General features: G+C 39.5%; 1 protein-coding gene across 2 annotated transcripts in view; it reads right to left on the bottom strand.

Annotated features, from left to right (window-relative positions):
* Positions 1-248: 248 nt before the first annotated feature.
* The window catches only part of TP53BP2 (tumor protein p53 binding protein 2), a 49,236-nt gene continuing 32,970 nt past the window's right edge, over positions 249-16,514 (bottom strand). The window contains exons 9-18 of one of the 2 annotated variants that reach the window (XM_027911441.1): positions 16,053-16,290; positions 14,227-14,355; positions 13,695-13,831; positions 12,444-12,933; positions 11,270-12,051; positions 9,236-9,373; positions 8,504-8,637; positions 7,361-7,527; positions 4,066-4,265; positions 249-1,321 (exon numbers count right to left, since the gene is read on the bottom strand). In XM_027911441.1, coding sequence (XP_027767242.1) covers positions 1,280-1,321; positions 4,066-4,265; positions 7,361-7,527; positions 8,504-8,637; positions 9,236-9,373; positions 11,270-12,051; positions 12,444-12,933; positions 13,695-13,831; positions 14,227-14,355; positions 16,053-16,290 — 2,457 coding nt within the window. In that variant the 3' untranslated portion in view covers positions 249-1,279. The remainder of the gene's footprint in view (positions 1,322-4,065; positions 4,266-7,360; positions 7,528-8,503; positions 8,638-9,235; positions 9,374-11,269; positions 12,052-12,443; positions 12,934-13,694; positions 13,832-14,226; positions 14,356-16,052; positions 16,291-16,514) is intronic. The other variant, XM_027911442.1, reaches the window with a different exon arrangement.

Genomic DNA, 16,514 nt, shown 5'->3' with positions numbered 1-16,514 from the left:
TGAGGCTGTGATTAGGCACAGATTGCTGATGACTTAAGTTTGCCCTGAAGAACTGTGTCCTCCTTCTTATAAACCACTTCTTGTACTTACAGGCACCTTTTCAGAAAGCAGTAAGGACTTACCTAGTAGGAAAACATGAGGCCTGCAGGGTGATGCACTTCATAAATACCCTTAAGGAAATACTTGATCCTCTGTTAAAGAGTGCTTGTTATCAAATTATTCCCAAATAGATAGATATAAAAGGATAGTTCCATAGGAAAGGCTTTATTTGGAAAACACCTTTACCAAATCTTTTTTCATAAGTATGTCCCTTAGCTTTTAAGAGAGACAAAGGTTATGTGCAACTAACAGATTCAACTTAATTTCAAATGCAAAAGACTATCTTGAATGGATGGGGGAGTAGGGGTTCCTTTTAGTACAGAAAGTAGTTGAATAGTAGTGTAATGCAGAACAACACTGTTTTGTACGGGTAACATTTTCAGATGGTCTAATAAAAATTGCCATTAAAATACCCAGAGTTAAAGCTGAAGAGGAGACAAAAGTTTAATGGTATCACAGTGGAGTAAAAACAAGTAAGTTGTCAAGGACTACAGAAAGTTTCTACACTTAGTCTTCCAAGTACAAAATACAATAAATACATGAAACTCTTTTTACAAAGAGGAATCTAAAACTACATTGTCTGTTACAGCACATAATGTTTTGAATACATAGAACCTCTAAGTTGCTATAGCTTTTTTAAAAGTTATTGCTTAATGGATCAGTCAGGTGGGTGTCACTGTTCAGATGCACTTCAGTTTAGCTTCTTTAATAAACATTCTGCTTCCAGCAATGAGCAGTTGGGTGTTGTGCACGTACTTTAATTTCTCCCATCTGGAAAAAGCCTTGGGATAAATTTCGGACAAAGCCAAGTTGTCTGTTTCATGACGATTCCTTCAATGGTAAATTGAAAAGGTCCTTGTACTTAATACAGAAAAAAAAAAAGTGAAATTCTCTTCTGCCATGTTTGAAGAAACCCAAGTGGGTACTTGAACATAATGGCTCGCTTCGACCGAAGGCAGCAGAATTTCATTTACTTGCAAGCATTATTTCATCTTGTACAATGCCCTCATCAATTTGCTAATGCATCAGTCCTTCATTTGTTTTCAAAGCACATTCTTCATAGCTTTCAAATTACATTGTCATTGAAATAAGTCTCATGATATTGGAACCAACACAAAATGAGGTTTTTTTCGTAAGTCATCCATGATTAGTACTTCAAGAATCTGGCTGCTGTACTATTTCATGCCAAGCTTCTTTGTCTAGGTTTAATCCTCGGATACAGCTGAGGGTAAGACAGAAATGAGGTTTAAAATTTTATTGCTTTAAAAGGTTACTTTTTTTTAAAAGAAAAATGAACAAAAAAATTTCTTTTTGCTGCTACAATGCTAATGTAATCTGAAGTAGTAAAAGCATGGTTATAAAAACGCCCAGGTCACTAACAAATACAAATTTAGCATTCTTAAGCAAGCTTAAAAAAAAAAAAAAAAAATGTCAGTTCCAAAGGAAGGTATTGAACAGCACAAAATACCTAACTTTCAGCTCTACCCAGGTGGGTGGGCCAGGAAAAGCACATAGCTTTGTAGGTCAAGAGACTTTTGTGTTCAGTGAACTGCAGGACTGTTCCCTGTTTTATAAAGGGGACAAGAGAGGGAGCAAAATCTGTTTGCTTTCTTAGTGCATATCAACTTTTATATGTGTACCTTTGGGCAAGCTGGAAACATCTGGCTGCAGAAGGACCATGGAACTGTAGGAGCTGTGCTTTACTTAGCAGAGTGAATGGTCAGTGCAATTACTTTAACTGCCCAGCCATAACTTGGTACCTACCACCCTGTGGCCCTTGAGCCATGTGCTGTCCACACATTCTGGCCACACACACAAGGGTACAGGGTGATGATTGACAGTGCTGAGATGGCTGGAAAGTTCTTGGCTACCACTTGCAAGGGCTTTGGGAACAATTACTGTTGTGAAAAGCACAGCTACTGGCATGTGAAAATAGGATACACTTCATACAATAAGGAGAAATGAGTTCTCCATGCTCTAAATGGCAGTGCATGTCTACATTGTTACTTGGGTTCTTTCATCTAGAAATTTCTCCTTACAGATGCCCTCTTCTCCTTTCCACCAGATTCTGATTTCTTCTTCTTTCATAGTAAGCTGATGATTAGAGAAAGCCAACAACTCTACCCACAAGGTCTGTCTCAACCTGCTACGATTTCACCACTAGTAGAGATGAAATTAGTTGGTTATCATCACACCTGACAGCGTTCAAGAGATTTCATCTGTCAGTTTTATCAGCTTAGGGAGCTAGGGCATCAGCAGGAAGGGTAGAGTACTGATGCAGATAATCCTTGTTTTTATTCAGTACACCTAACAGCAAAAGGATGAAAGAACCGCGATAAAAATACAACTTAGGAATATATTAAACTACCAAACATTTTCCTCTGTGCTGAACATCATAGCCTGGATATCAGCTGCTATATTAAGAGTCCAGTAATTGCTTTTGAGAACCACCACAGACTATTTCAGTGGAAGTACTAGAACAACTGAACAGACGCAAGAGTGTAACAGTTAATAATACTGTGCTTGGGTAGTTTTCCCCAGAGATTCTGTTTGGGTTGTGTTGTGCTTACAAGGACAAGTTGTGATCCCCAGATTAAGCTGTGTTGCCCTGTGCTTTTGGGGTTTTTTTTTTTACAGAAGCACAGATGCTCCTTGTGTTCTTACACACATGTGCTCAGCTGAGTGCACAAGCTTGTGACAAAGTAACACATGCACAAGTCACATTGGGGCAGGTAAAAAAATAAAAAAGCTGCTATTTTAACCTTACTGTGCAGGGTTGATGGCTGCTCTCAATTTAGAAATGTTTACTTTGGAGAGGAAAACACTGAGCAAAAGTACTATGTTCAGTGAGAATTTTACAGTACATTGTGGGTAGGCCTGACCTGAAAGAGATACAGAAATGAAAACTGATTTTGCATTAGATGCAGTTGCTCTGCAAAATCTAACCAGTTGAAGAGTAAGGATTATCTGCATGAGGAAGGAGGTTCAGCCTCTTTCAAGCATCATAAATCAATCAGCTAAAATTCAGAGTGGTTAATCTTGGAGAACCTTTTATCTCCAGCAGCAGGGCCACTGTATATGTAGAGAAAAGCTTAATGGAATTTTTATACAATTTGTCCATCTGCCATAGTTTTCTAGCAACTCAGCCGTGAGGAGAAATATGGGGACATAGTTGAAGTTACCTTACTTGCACATAGTTGTTTTTAATAAATAGGGCAGTACAGAAGGTGATGAGAAAAGCAGAGGCCATTCATTTAAATATTATTGTTAAATATTACTTAAAAAGCATAGGAGAAAACAAATCTGCCTTTACTTGGTAATGTAATTTCCTTTTCAATACTAGAAAAAGAGATAACCTAGAATTTTGCCGTGTTTATATCTGTGAAACATCCTCAGATCACAAGGTGCACTGTGTATACCCAGACAGGGAAAGATTCAGGACTCACTCTTCATGCAAGTCTCAGTTCTGAAAGGCTTTTCTGTCAGTCCATCAATTTTTGAAAGAGGAGAGAACCAGTTCACAAAGAGTCACAGAATACCCTGAGTTGGAAGGGACCCACAAGGATCACTGAGTCCAACTCCTGGCCCTTTATGGGACAGCCCCAAAAATCACACCATGTGCCTGAGAACATGCTCAACAGGAGCTTATGCACACATCATATTTGAATAAAAGGGTTTTTTTCTAAGATGGTGAAACAAAGTTAGTATGAGAGCCTGCTATGTACAGCAGGGTGATGACATGTTATTTTATGCCCTCATTAATATAATCTGTGTTAGGTATCTTAAACAGAGGGTGTTAACCCATTCTGTTCCCCACATGAATACACAGAGAATGCAAACTCCTTCCTCTTGACTTTTAAAATGACATCTCACATAGATGCAAGAGATATGATGAGTATACAGTGCTTTGTATACTCCGCATATGGGGGTGGGGTCTTTTTGACTCTAGCAGTATCAGGGACTCACCCCCAGCAGGTTGCGGGGAACATAGCCTTCCTTGTCGTTCAGCCGTGCCCACCACCACTCAATTTCATCTTCATCTTCCCGGCGCAGGATTGTCATGCAGTCTCCTTCTTTCATTGAGAGCTCGTCGTCGTTCTGAGCCTCGTAATCCCAGAGTCCATAAATCACTCCTTTGTTCATTATACCCATTTTCTCCTGCACTCCTGCAACATTGAAAATACAGAGTAGCTAAATTAAAAAAAAAAAAAAAGAAAAAGGACAAGAGGAGGAAAGACTGCTTTACTCTTACTGGAGAGCAGTCCAGGAAAAAAAATAAAAACACAAACCAACATCAGTTCCTATCACAGTTGGCATCTTATTGCCATCAGCTTACTCAAAGTCAGTCCTGGAAGAGGTGACATTGTGGAGTTACTCCTTACACATAGTAGACAAGTTCCTTCCTTACACATGTTCAAAAAATATGAGGTAAATGGAGAAAGCAGCACTGATTGAGAAAAGGTTATGCTTTTGTGTTCACACTTTCTAGACCTAAGTGATAAGCAAAAAAATACTTGCTTGTACTCTTAGTCCATCAGTAATCTCTGTCATTTGGATGCTTGTGGTGTCATTTGCCACTTGTGTCACTTTATTTCAGAACCTAAAGACAAGATGCATCTCAGACCTGTACCTGAAAGATTTGTCTGCTACCCTCCAGCTGCTTTTGGTTAACTCAAACGCTTCTCAGCACTTCTTAATTTCTGACACTATTTTGATTATTTTTTTAAAACACGGACTTCAGAAACACAATTCTCTTAAATTGCTTGTGGACCAAGGTGTCTTGGAGTACAAACACATGTCCTGCAGACATTATTTAAAACTAGCTCATTTTACAGCTATAGCAAAAAATGATATCACTCTTTCTGAACACATTCCTCAGCCTCTTAAGCAGCTAAGTGGAAAAGGTATCTTAGCTGTCACACAAACTTTCTCTTATGCAATTATTTTATTTCAAAATATGAATCCGACTTGGCTTTTTTGTTTGGATTTGGTATTTCCAGGAGCAAAGAGTACTGCCCACTGTGTAAAAACAACTTGTCATTTCCCTTTTCATCACTTACCTATTACAACCTATTGGACAGGATTTTTACCTACATCTGCTAAGGGAAGCATCTGCTGAAATCAAGTTCTTTATTTCTGCACACCAAATCATCACATACAATTAAAATTACTTCCACTGCATGATAAGCTATGCTCAGAGAAAAACTCTTCTCTTGTTTTGCATTTAGTATAATTACAGGTTTGGCAGAAGTTGTGCTCTGCACCCACATGGAAGGTAAGACTGAGCATTGAACATCAAAGCAGACAAACAGAAGAGTCACTCAATGGATCTGGTCTCCTAAGGAGGTATAAAGAATCACAGGAGGGTAGCAGGGCAAACATGCTCTTCGAGACAGCACAGGCATTACATCTTAGAAAGTGAAAAAATTGCATACTTAAGCAGCATCAGACTTGCCATTTAATCAACACTAAAGGATTAGTGGTTTTATTTAAGCCTGCCTGTACCTGATGCTATTCAATATTAAGCATAACTTACAACAAAAATGGATTAGGTGATCAATGAATTACAGCAAGGTTTCTCACCTTACACATGAGCTTAGAGGGCCAGGTTTTAATGTCGTATCTGTTCTGGAAACAGACAGACACACATTCCCAAACTTCTTTTACAGCAAGAAACAGATTTAACTAGTGAATTAATTTCTTACTACAATCATAGGCAACCAGAACCAGTCTTAGCAATAGGATTAATTCCTAATGGAACATTATGGAACTTTGATAACTGAACAACCAATATACCAAGAGATACCCTTGTTTCAGTGGTTTCAATTTGGAAAAAACTGGCAATAGGCCCAAGCCTTACAGTCCTTTTATGACCCATTGAAAAGTATCTCATAACACACACAAAAAGTCCCAAACCCAACAAAAAACAGAGTATCAACTTAGACCACCAGATGGTGGGCCCAAAAAGAAAAACACAAAAAGAATGCATTTCTTCATGGTGTACCTAATGAAGCCATGGACCTCCTTTCCACAGGAAGATGTGGACTGTTTACCTGAATTTAAGAATGAAACAAATTCCTGCAAGAACTCCCTCAAGGGCTGTTCAACACAAAGATACCATTATAATGGTATATCAGATAATCCTCTTAACTCATATCAGAGCTAATGCTGGTACAAAATATTGGACGAGTATTATTTTTTTATCTAATCCTACAATCTTTCTTGGATATTTGTTATGATCACCCTTAGAGAGTCTGAATACAAAACTAAATGGAATTTTGCTTCACCCACAGACTTTGATGCTAGTTAAAAAGGCTTCCTCCCTTCATAGTGAAAACTATATTTTTGGCACCGAGAGATACAGTTTTCAAGCTTAGTGAGGACAGCTGGACAGACTGCTTTGAAATATGCTGGTTGAGCAGCTTACAGAAACTCAATCTCGCCTGTTCCACAAAACCAGAGAGGCAGTATTACAGCTTTTTACGCTGTGTTACATTGCTGTTACACTGACATCTTACAGGGAGATGACACACCAGCTGGTAGGTGCCTACGGGACAAGAACTACATACAAAAGAGAGAAAAGTAATTTAAAACCCCATTACACACAAAACATGCAGTAAAGTAATTTAAAACCTCACTGACTAATACTCATCACACCCTAGGGGGAATTCATTCTCTCCATTAAAAGATAGTATCTCTGTAGTCCTATTATTTGAATAAAATCTAAATTTAATATGGGATTTCTTTTTAAATGCGAGTGAAGAAAAGTCAGAAAGGTGAAGTCAAATTCAGTGCTTACTAATCTCCATCAAGGCAGAAACTTGGCAATACCTTCCCTGGGTCTAAAGTGCACATAAGGAAGTACTCCTCACCTAGAGACACTAGGTAGCAGGTATGAAACTACCTACTGAGATATCCCTACCACTTTTGTTTTTATGTAAAAGAAGTACTTATGTGGCAAGATTCACCTGACTGCCACCTCTCAGCAGCGTATCTGTCAATGCACAGGCTTAACTCAAAGTTTTTGATGTAGTGAAACCTTTTGTTACTCAATTTCCTCCATAGGTTGAATGTTATGAAATTAGTCTCCGTGGAACTTGTTCCGTGACAGGAAGCCAGCTAAAATCTCTCTCTTTCCAAGAGGAACCCAAAGCATGGGCACACAACCCAAGTAGGCAGCTTACCCCTCCTCGAGCAAAAATGCACTGAGAAGCGCCAGGTAAGCCCCTAGCACTTGCCAGAACTCAGTGATGGCACTTACCATATAAGAACTGGGAGCACTGCGTATAGCCTTCCTCCATCTCCTCGCACTTGTCCGCAGCAGTCTGCATGTCACTGTAGGTCATCGCAAACACGGCCGCACCCGACTCCACCAGGAACTTGCACACCTGCACGTTATTGCAGGAGGCTGCACAGTGTAACGGGGTCCTGCAAGGCAAGAATGAAAGAAGACGCTCTGCTTACAGTGCTCATGGCAGTGCTCAGAGACTCCTGGGAGCAAACCACTTTCATGGGTGACCTCCAGCAACCAGTACTGCAGCACAGAGGCTTCCCACCAGAGCACTTAACCCAGGATGTCAAGAGCAGTCGCTTTTCAGAGGTAACAGGAGCCATGGAGAGCTGCTTGGGCCCTAAAGCTAGATTTCCACACAGATCTCTAGTTATGCTACCTTTTATAATCCATTAACATTCTAAGAACATTCATTAGGGCAATAACAATTAAAAAATAATCAATATTTAAAAACCCACCCAGAAATCTTCCTAACATCATGTCTCTTGCAATCTAGACAGTTACTTCAAGATTTGACTTTGGGTAGATAATTGGGATAACCACTGAAGTCGAATAAAGATGTCTGTTGACCCTCAATCTTGGGCCTCAGACACTCTTGTTATATGCAGAAATAATAGTAAAATCACTGCCTCCTGCAGCAGCCTTTTGTAAATAATCTTCTCAGCTACCTGTGAGAAGCATCTGTAGCCCATTATGAGTTGCAAGCCTAGTTTGCAGGTTGTAGTTTTCCACTTTGTTTTGTTTTTAAGTTGTCTGAGTATTGGATATAGAACTGAGAAGATACTGCCCAGAGTATATATCAGTATATAAGGTTTGTTATGTGTAAGCTGTCTTAAATCTCAAACACAGCAGTTTCCTAACAACTGTATCCACCCTACTGGGCATTAGACAGTTTTTTCATATAGGGAATATTAGTAGAAATTTCCCTATTTTCCCCTCTGCACAGTCTCATGTGATACCCCACAGAGAACTGCTGTTGCTCTGCTGTGGAGAAGTCATTGCCAGCTCCACAAGTGCAAAATGAGGGACATTCTGAGGGAGCTGCAGCAGCCCCAAAGCCATGGCTCTCTTGGGGAGAGCATCTTCAAGGAGCCACTTAAAAGAACTCATTACCATCCATCGCTATCTGCAGCATTCACGTTCACCCCAAACTGCACCAGGAACTTCACAATTTCCGTGTGCCCAGCACACACAGCGTTGTGCAGCGCAGTAATCCCTTCATCATTGGGCATGCTAGGATCTTCCACCTGCTCAGACAGAAAGGAACCAGTCACATTCTAGTGCAACTCTCTAGAATAAACAGTTCTTCACACATAAAAATGAGTTGTCCTACTCTGAAATACGAATTTGAGATACCTTTCTAGGAAGGACACAAGCAGTAGACAGAAGACTACAACAACTGCCAATTTTGCAACAAGACTCATATAAGGTTTGCAGTGTCCTTTTAACAGTGAAAACCTAGAGTGGTTCAGAGAAACAGTATTTTAATAACTTAGAAATAGTACTTTTAACAAATTTCTAGTATTTGCCTATTTAACTGTAGGCAAAATCCATGTGAACTTTGCTTACCAGTTATATGATAACACACCACATGGGGATGAAACACTACATAAGAAATGAGAAAAAAGTTGTCCTGCAAATTTATAGTCCTGATGCTAAATGCCCACTGTGAATTTAACACCTTTAAAGTCAGCCTCCAGGTACGATAACTTATGACCAATTATTTCCTCAAGGACAGATCTAGGTTGTGCACTATTCTTTGAGCTTCCCCAGTCCAGGAAAGCTGCAACTTCCTAGTTTTGAACCAGGATTGCTATTCCTTGTCTTGCAAGTTAGTATTTGTACCTCATAAATTATTCTCTGCACAAGGTCAAACTCCCCCTCCAAAGATGAGTCCAGAAGCAATGCAAGGGGATTGAATTTCACTCTCATTCCATGCCCAATTCTCTCAGAGCCAGTCTTACGCAAGTTCGTCCTCTTCCCCTGTGGAAAGGTAACAAATTATGGACTTTTTTTTTTTCCCTGAGAAACACAAGAACACAAAAAACCTGCTTATTTGGGAATGACAGCAGAAATGATCAACTAAAGCACTGTTTAATATGAAATCTATACTACTTTCTACCAACTCCCTGATACATTATGAATATATTAGGTTAGGCACGCTATGAAAGACCTCTGCCTTTATCTCTGGACAAGGGCACTGTTCAACTTTAAATACAGAAGTCACCTTGATCAAACATCAACAAAATAAGAAAACTCCCAAATTACTGAAGATCAGGGGAAAATGCCTTTTTCTTTTTTGTTGTTGTTTGGACAACTTTAGCATTAACTCTCACAGCTGTTACACAAACCAAGCAGCACAATCCATGAAAGACACTACTTTAAGTGCTGATGTTAAGTTCCTAATATTTTTTCTAAGTTCAGCAGAGGTTAGCAGGAGAAAACAGTTATGGAAAATGGTTTTGCAAAGAATATAGAACCAAGTGCAGAAATGCTTTAGATGCTCCCACTGATATTGGAAACCAAGCATTTCTATAGCTGAGTTTGTACTCTTTCCTTAAGAGAACGCGCACCCAGCATTAGCTCAGCACTCGCCCCAGCTGGCTATGCAGCAGCAGTAAACACTATTCATGAGGGTATGTAAATTTCTGACAGATGTCCAGGCAAAGATGAATAGAAATTACTCACATTTTGCAAGAGCAAACACGTGAAGATAAGACAGATAAGAAGAGATTCCCAGAAAATACTCTTCTGCCTGTTGATTTCTACATAATATCAAAAGTATGGGCTTTTTAAAGAAAGAGCCTGTCAGCACAACCCAAGTATTTAAATATGAAAACAAGAAGTTGGGCCGGTTTCTTCTCATCACTGCAGAATTATTATAAAGCCAATCAGAAATGAGTTCTTACAATTTAGGAAATCCTACCACTCAAGTTTCCTTGTAAAAGGGAACAAGAACAAAAGCTTCAAAGCATGGAAACATGCCACGTCTATTCTATGCAGAAGTTACAAGATTAAAAAGCACATTTAAAACTTTTAACTGCCCTGCACTGAAGATATAGTGAAAAAAACCACTTCCCTGCATCAAGATATTTAAAAAATTGTATTGATGATAGGTTTCAAAGCAAGTTTTTGAAAAACTAAAAACATAAAGCATTTCTGTTATACAGCACTGAGATAACATCACACCACACACAGAGAAAGAAATTTCCAAAATAAACAAGAGTAAAAATGCTGCCCATCCTTTGCCCCAAGAGACTCCATTTTGATGCAACTTGAGAAAAGACTGATGTTAAATCAGGGTCCAAAGAAATTCAGAAAGCATTCAGCAGAAGAAATGTAAACAGCTGATGTCTACAAATGAGTTTTTAAAGCAGAAACAAAAGAAGTCGATTTCTCCATATTTTTCAAGCAAGGCCCTTTTCAGATAAACAAATGCAATCTAGAATTAAGATTATTGGTTTCCACCTCTTAGCAATAGTGGGAAATGCTTGTGAAATCTGTATCTGTATGTCAAGTTAAAAATCAACTTCAATTTCTCTTAAAAATGAAGTAAAAATTGGATGCAGTAGGCAGATTTTTATAAGGAATATTCTTTAGAGCTCAGAAGAATGTTACTATTTGTATATCAGATTCCATTTGAAACTTTTCATTATGTCACTAATTCTAGAGACAACAGAGGCTTTTCATTACTGTCATCAGTCCGGAGATAAGACCATCACACAAATAGAACAGACAACCCACAGAGAGACTTCTAGACCATTCATGTGACTGTTCTCCCACATCTGCTTAAGCTCTACAACACAGTGCAGAGTTTATGGCAGAGCTTGAAATGATTTATTGACAGGGCACCCCAGTTGTGAGCTAACTAATACTTACAGGAGGCAAGGAAAACTGTCCAGTAACTTCAGGAGGCCTCATATTGAATGAGTCCTCTCCCAAACTCTCTGGTTCCCCTGATGGATAGGGAGGTGGTGGGTATGGAGGATATTCTTCCATGTATACCTCCAGCGGCAGTGGAGCTTCTAGGTTTGGTTCTTCTGTTTTCGGCTGCGTGAGTTCATCACTATCTGATACAGCTTCAGGTACAGGGTCCAAAGGTACAGAGGGAAGAACAGCTTCACTCTGGTCTGATGGTGTGTTTTCTGTTTCCTCGGCAATAGTCGGTTCTGGCATAGAAGCAGCTGTTTCTTTTTCTGATTCTGTGCTCAGATAAGGATTGGGGATTTCTGCTGGGCTTTCAGGACTGGCAGCTGATGCCGTCTGCTTGGAGGGATGCGATGGAGCTGAGATAGTCTCCATTGCAGCCAGAGTGGTCCTCTGATACAACAGCTTCTGAATGTTGGGGCCATTAGGTCCCTCTGGTTCAGTAATAGAGCTACGTTTCTTCAGTGGTCTGGGTGCATTGGACAGTTTTTTCCGTAGTGCTTCCAGATCGGCATCGCTCTGGTTGCGGTATGGATTGGATAAGAAAGGCAGTAGTTTGGTCGGGCTAAGAGGACGGGGAATTCGCTCTGGTTCGTGATTCTCATGAGCAGAGGCTGTTGTTTCCATCTCAGGCTCTGGGCTGCCTGGTTTGCCTTGGAGGTTTGAGTAGACATTCTCCATCTGCAGCAGCTGATTCTGTACACCAGCTCCTGCCATCACAGGCTTGCCATACACTGCATAGTAGTTCGGGGGGGGGGGGGGGGGGGGGGGAAAGGAGAAAAAAAACAAGTTTGAATATTTTATCAGCAAGAAAAGAACAACAAAGAAAAAAGGTGAATCAGGTTGTGTATTCTTTACGTAGGGCAAGGAAGCAGAATAATACAATCAACTGAATGAATAGAACTAATCTGGCAACAAGGTTTACCATTAGTTACCTTGCAAACTCAATGCAGACAATTTACACTTTTCGTTAACACTCACATACAGCATGGAAGATCCACTTAAAATTCTTACAGCGACGCTCACCCGCTTAATTCCCCTGAGGAACAGCTTTACACCCACAGACCAGGTGGAAAGCACATGTATCTGAGGTTTATCAGACAGAGGTAGAGAGCCACATGCTTACCGCTCGGAAAGTGTGGTCCTCTGGTGTGTGCCCTCGTCAGAGCACTCTGCACTGCCTGCTGGAAGTTCTTCCCAGGAGTCTGCTGTTGGGTGTACATGCTATAAATTGAACTTGCAGCCACAGTTTGAGGCTTTCGAAATGGTGGCTGTGAAGTCTCTTTGGTCGGTTGAGGAGTAAAAGGCCTCACAGCTGCTGCTGGGGGACTCTCCTGTTTGGAGGAAGGAAGAATTTGATCCTGGCTAGAGGAAGAACCTGCAGGAGGTACTGAAATTCTTTGCTGTATCTGCTGAGAAGGATGGGAAGACTGCTGTGCCACTGGTTTTTGCTTGTTCCCCATAGCTACAATAGCCAAAGGCAGCTTCTGCAGATTTCCATCCACCTTTGTATCAGACGGTTGCAAATGACTGGTTTGACTGAAGTAAGGCAAGTTTATCTGTTTTGGTTTAGTGGGGACAGGTGGTGGCACCTTTGTTACATTTTTATTGGTTGCCTGAAAGACAAAAAAAATGTCATTAAGATAAAACAGTAAAACATGGTTTACAATTCTGCTGTGAAGGATTAAAGAGGCTCAAAGAACAACACAGTACCTAGTGTTTCCACTGTTGCTGTAACACTGTTTACAACATCACTGGAAACATGAAGAGACTGCTTGAAACATTTTCTCATCATTGTTGTTTGTGTAATAGTTTGAACCCATTCTCTTTAATTCTTTCTGTAACAGCTATGTTTAAAACACCAAGCAATGGCAAGGCACCGTAACTTCTCCCTAGAGATATCAGAGACACCTAGTAGCATCTGTAAGCAAGAGGTTGTTTTCCAACAAAGTACTTGTCATCCCCCAGTTCTGTTACTTCTCCCCTACCTGATCAAATTGTGCCCTTGTGACAAAATTTAAGTGGGAAGTCTTGCTGTAATCAAACATTTGAAGGACACTGTTGCATTGAACAGTGAAACAAGAGTGTAAATGATTTAAAAAAAAACAAAAACATGCAAATGCCTCTGCATATACATTCTTTGGGGAAAAAAATACACACATACACCCTAGTACAAATAATACAGCCATTTTTATATATTAAGCCAAAATGTGACTGTACAGAATGATTTTGAGTTACCAACTGCCACTAAAAGCCTAAAAAACTTTTTTCCTTAGAATCAGTCTTTTAAAAGATGACCTCGGTACTTTTGAGAGAGCTTTCTGACAGTAACATTTGAAAAGCTGTCGGATGGAACTGGCCTGAGTTTCCTGCATACCTGTGCTTCTCGCAGGAGATCTTCACTGCTCTGGTTCTTCCTCAGGGTGGCGAGCCCAGCAGACTGGTCCACCGAATCAAACATGGAGAACGGACGCACTTTCTTCTCTTTTTCTCGTAAAAAGGTTTCCCCTTCAGCTGTTGTTAGAGAGCAGATGACTTTCAAAAGGGATGGCATGATTGTAGGAAAAAGAGTCTTGTTCTGTGCAATATTCACCACAATGTACTCAAGGGGTGCTTTTTGCATCCATCTTTCCCCTGCACTAAGAACACCTCGGCCTGCCAACTGCTGTATCATGCAAATCGAACAGGAGCACGTAGAGAAGGCATTAGTATCTACTTCATCTGAGGTGAGTGGTGGGTTTGGTTTCTTTTTAAAATCCCTGCAATACCATATTAAGGACTGTATGGCAATATGGGGTTTTTTGTGCTTTCAAATGGATTCTCAGTATTTACTGAAGCATTTAGAAGAGACAGATATCATCAACTAGATTCTCCATATTTTAAGATTAGCCAAGCTCATAAGAACATACCTTGTCCTTCACTAGTCACAATTCCTTTTCCTGAAGTCAAGGCTGATCCTTGACTAATATGATTGTCTGCATTTGAACTACTCCAGTCAGGGGCAGACAGGGAAGGTTTTGCACTGGGGACCACAGAACCTAGGAGAGAAAAAGAGGAACAGATTAAGCTAAAATAGTGTTTTTTAATGACTCATTTATTATAGGTAGGTGGGCTTTTTTTAAGAGTCAGGTCTAGACAGTATGCAAGTATCCCGTACAGGTTAACTGCTATAAATCCTGTCACTACAGATTTTCATCTGTTTTAAAAAAAGAACACAAACCAAGTTCAGAAACAACTATCAAAGCAGCAGCAAAATATTGGTCCTAGAACACACCTGCATCTAGAGCATTCAAAAGAGAAGCTTCTCTAGACTGCCTCCTTTCCAGTTGGTAGGAAATGTTCTTTGAATATTTGCAGTAAGTTAAAAGGGACACGATGGTTAAGGAAGTATGAAAAACACATACTGGGCAAAGAAAAACATGATGCTTTAAAGAACAGACAGGCCCCGCCAATGGCATCCAAAACAGTAGAAAAATCATCTGTGTGTTTATTGCAGAGGTACTGCAGTAAAGCTGATCTTCACATTCACTGATCTTTACATTCATCATACATATCTGCAAAAATCACTAAGGAAATGTTCCAACTTGCTATTAAATATTCCAAATTCTCTCTACTAAATTCTAAATAATGTAATACAATAAGCAATGTTAAATTCAAACAATAATGATAAGCAGCAGCACAAAATTTCCATTCTGACAAAGTACCAAAATCTCTAAGAATGCCGTCATTTTGTCTAAATGCTAAAAAATAAGAAGTGATGTTTTAGTTCAAATAGCTCACCACCCCACATTCCTCTAGAAAAAAAATTCTGTATGATCTAGAGCTAAAATTGCATTCTAGTTGTTCTAGGATCAGCAAACCAGACAAAATTAAACAATTCTCCCTTCACCAATACAGCAAGAGACACTCGGACTGCTTTTGTGCAATGGTTACTTTAATAATACCTACCAGAACTGCAGATGGAGGGAGGGAGAAAAAAAAAAGAAATAACTATTTTAAAAGCAGTCTCTATTTTTATCTTTTAAGGAAAACTAGAGTTTCTCTTCTCTCCCAAGTGAAAAGTGAGTCTTTTCCCAAGATAGCACAGAAGAGAGATTTGCAACTCTCTAGTTTCTCCACACTTCTCTCATGGAACTGAACTGTCTCTCATAGGAAAAACCCACAGAGAGAAGCCAAGTAAATCTCCATTAACTCTCCAAGTAGGGGAGGCCAAGCCTCACGTCATCAGCAAGTCAATAACTTTATTGCTATTTGTGTGCTACAATCAACTGCCTCCTTTGTAATATTTCTTGTAATGCTCGTTAACCTTTACATATGTCATTTCCAAAATGCGTGATCAAAAACTTGACTTCACTAGTTTTTAAATTCAAGCACCAGGTTGTTACAGGTATGTCCTAAAACTGCCTCTAGAAACTCAAGCCCAGACTGGTGTATAGTTTTTAGCAAAACTTCCAAATAAATAAAAAAATAATAAGTTTACAGAAAAATCTTCCTACATTCCACAGTATATATATAACAACACCTATTCCTCACTAAGAGAATTACTTCATTTATAACACTGAATTGTATATCCTCAGTGCTTACAAAATGTATTCACTGGTACAAAAAAAAATTGCAGATAGTTAAGACTGACATCTCAAGTAACACTTTGCTTTACAAAAAACAAACATCAAAACAGAGTTGTTAGGTAAAACAAAATGTGTCTGGATAAGAACTATTAATCATAAGCCATTACCTGCAGGAGCTTTAGCCTGTGAACTGTTCCCAGCTCTCATGTTGGGCAGAGTTTGTGTTTTCAGTGGACCATCAGGTACCTGCAAAGCTTGTGTCCCATCTGAAAATGCGGGTTTCACCAAAATTTCAGGTCTGGAAGCAATACGTGGCATAGTAGAGGACTGGATATAAGGACCTACTGCTGCCACTCGACTTGGAGCAGAAGACACTGGCTGTGGCAAATTCCCATCTGAAGAAACCTTTGGGAAAACAAAAGAAGAAAATGTAAAGAATTTTACGCCGCAGTATCCATACATAAGAGCTTGAAACAGAAGTCAAAAAGGATAAAACAAGTAGCAAATGATACTCCAATATTAAGAACGCTTTTTTGAGAAAGCTTTAAGAACTATAAACCTGAGGTAGTAATAGCAAAAACAAAAAAAAAAAAAATAAAAAGAAAAATTCCATGACAGCATAAGATTTC

The sequence above is a fragment of the Empidonax traillii genome, unplaced genomic scaffold, assembly GCF_003031625.1.
Source record: "Empidonax traillii isolate 1590-97213 ecotype Southwest subspecies unplaced genomic scaffold, ASM303162v1 scaffold31:size1920502, whole genome shotgun sequence".
Lineage (NCBI taxonomy): Eukaryota > Metazoa > Chordata > Aves > Passeriformes > Tyrannidae > Empidonax > Empidonax traillii.
Note: the sequence above shows the minus strand (reverse complement) of the source record. Positions and strands in the feature narration are given on the sequence as shown.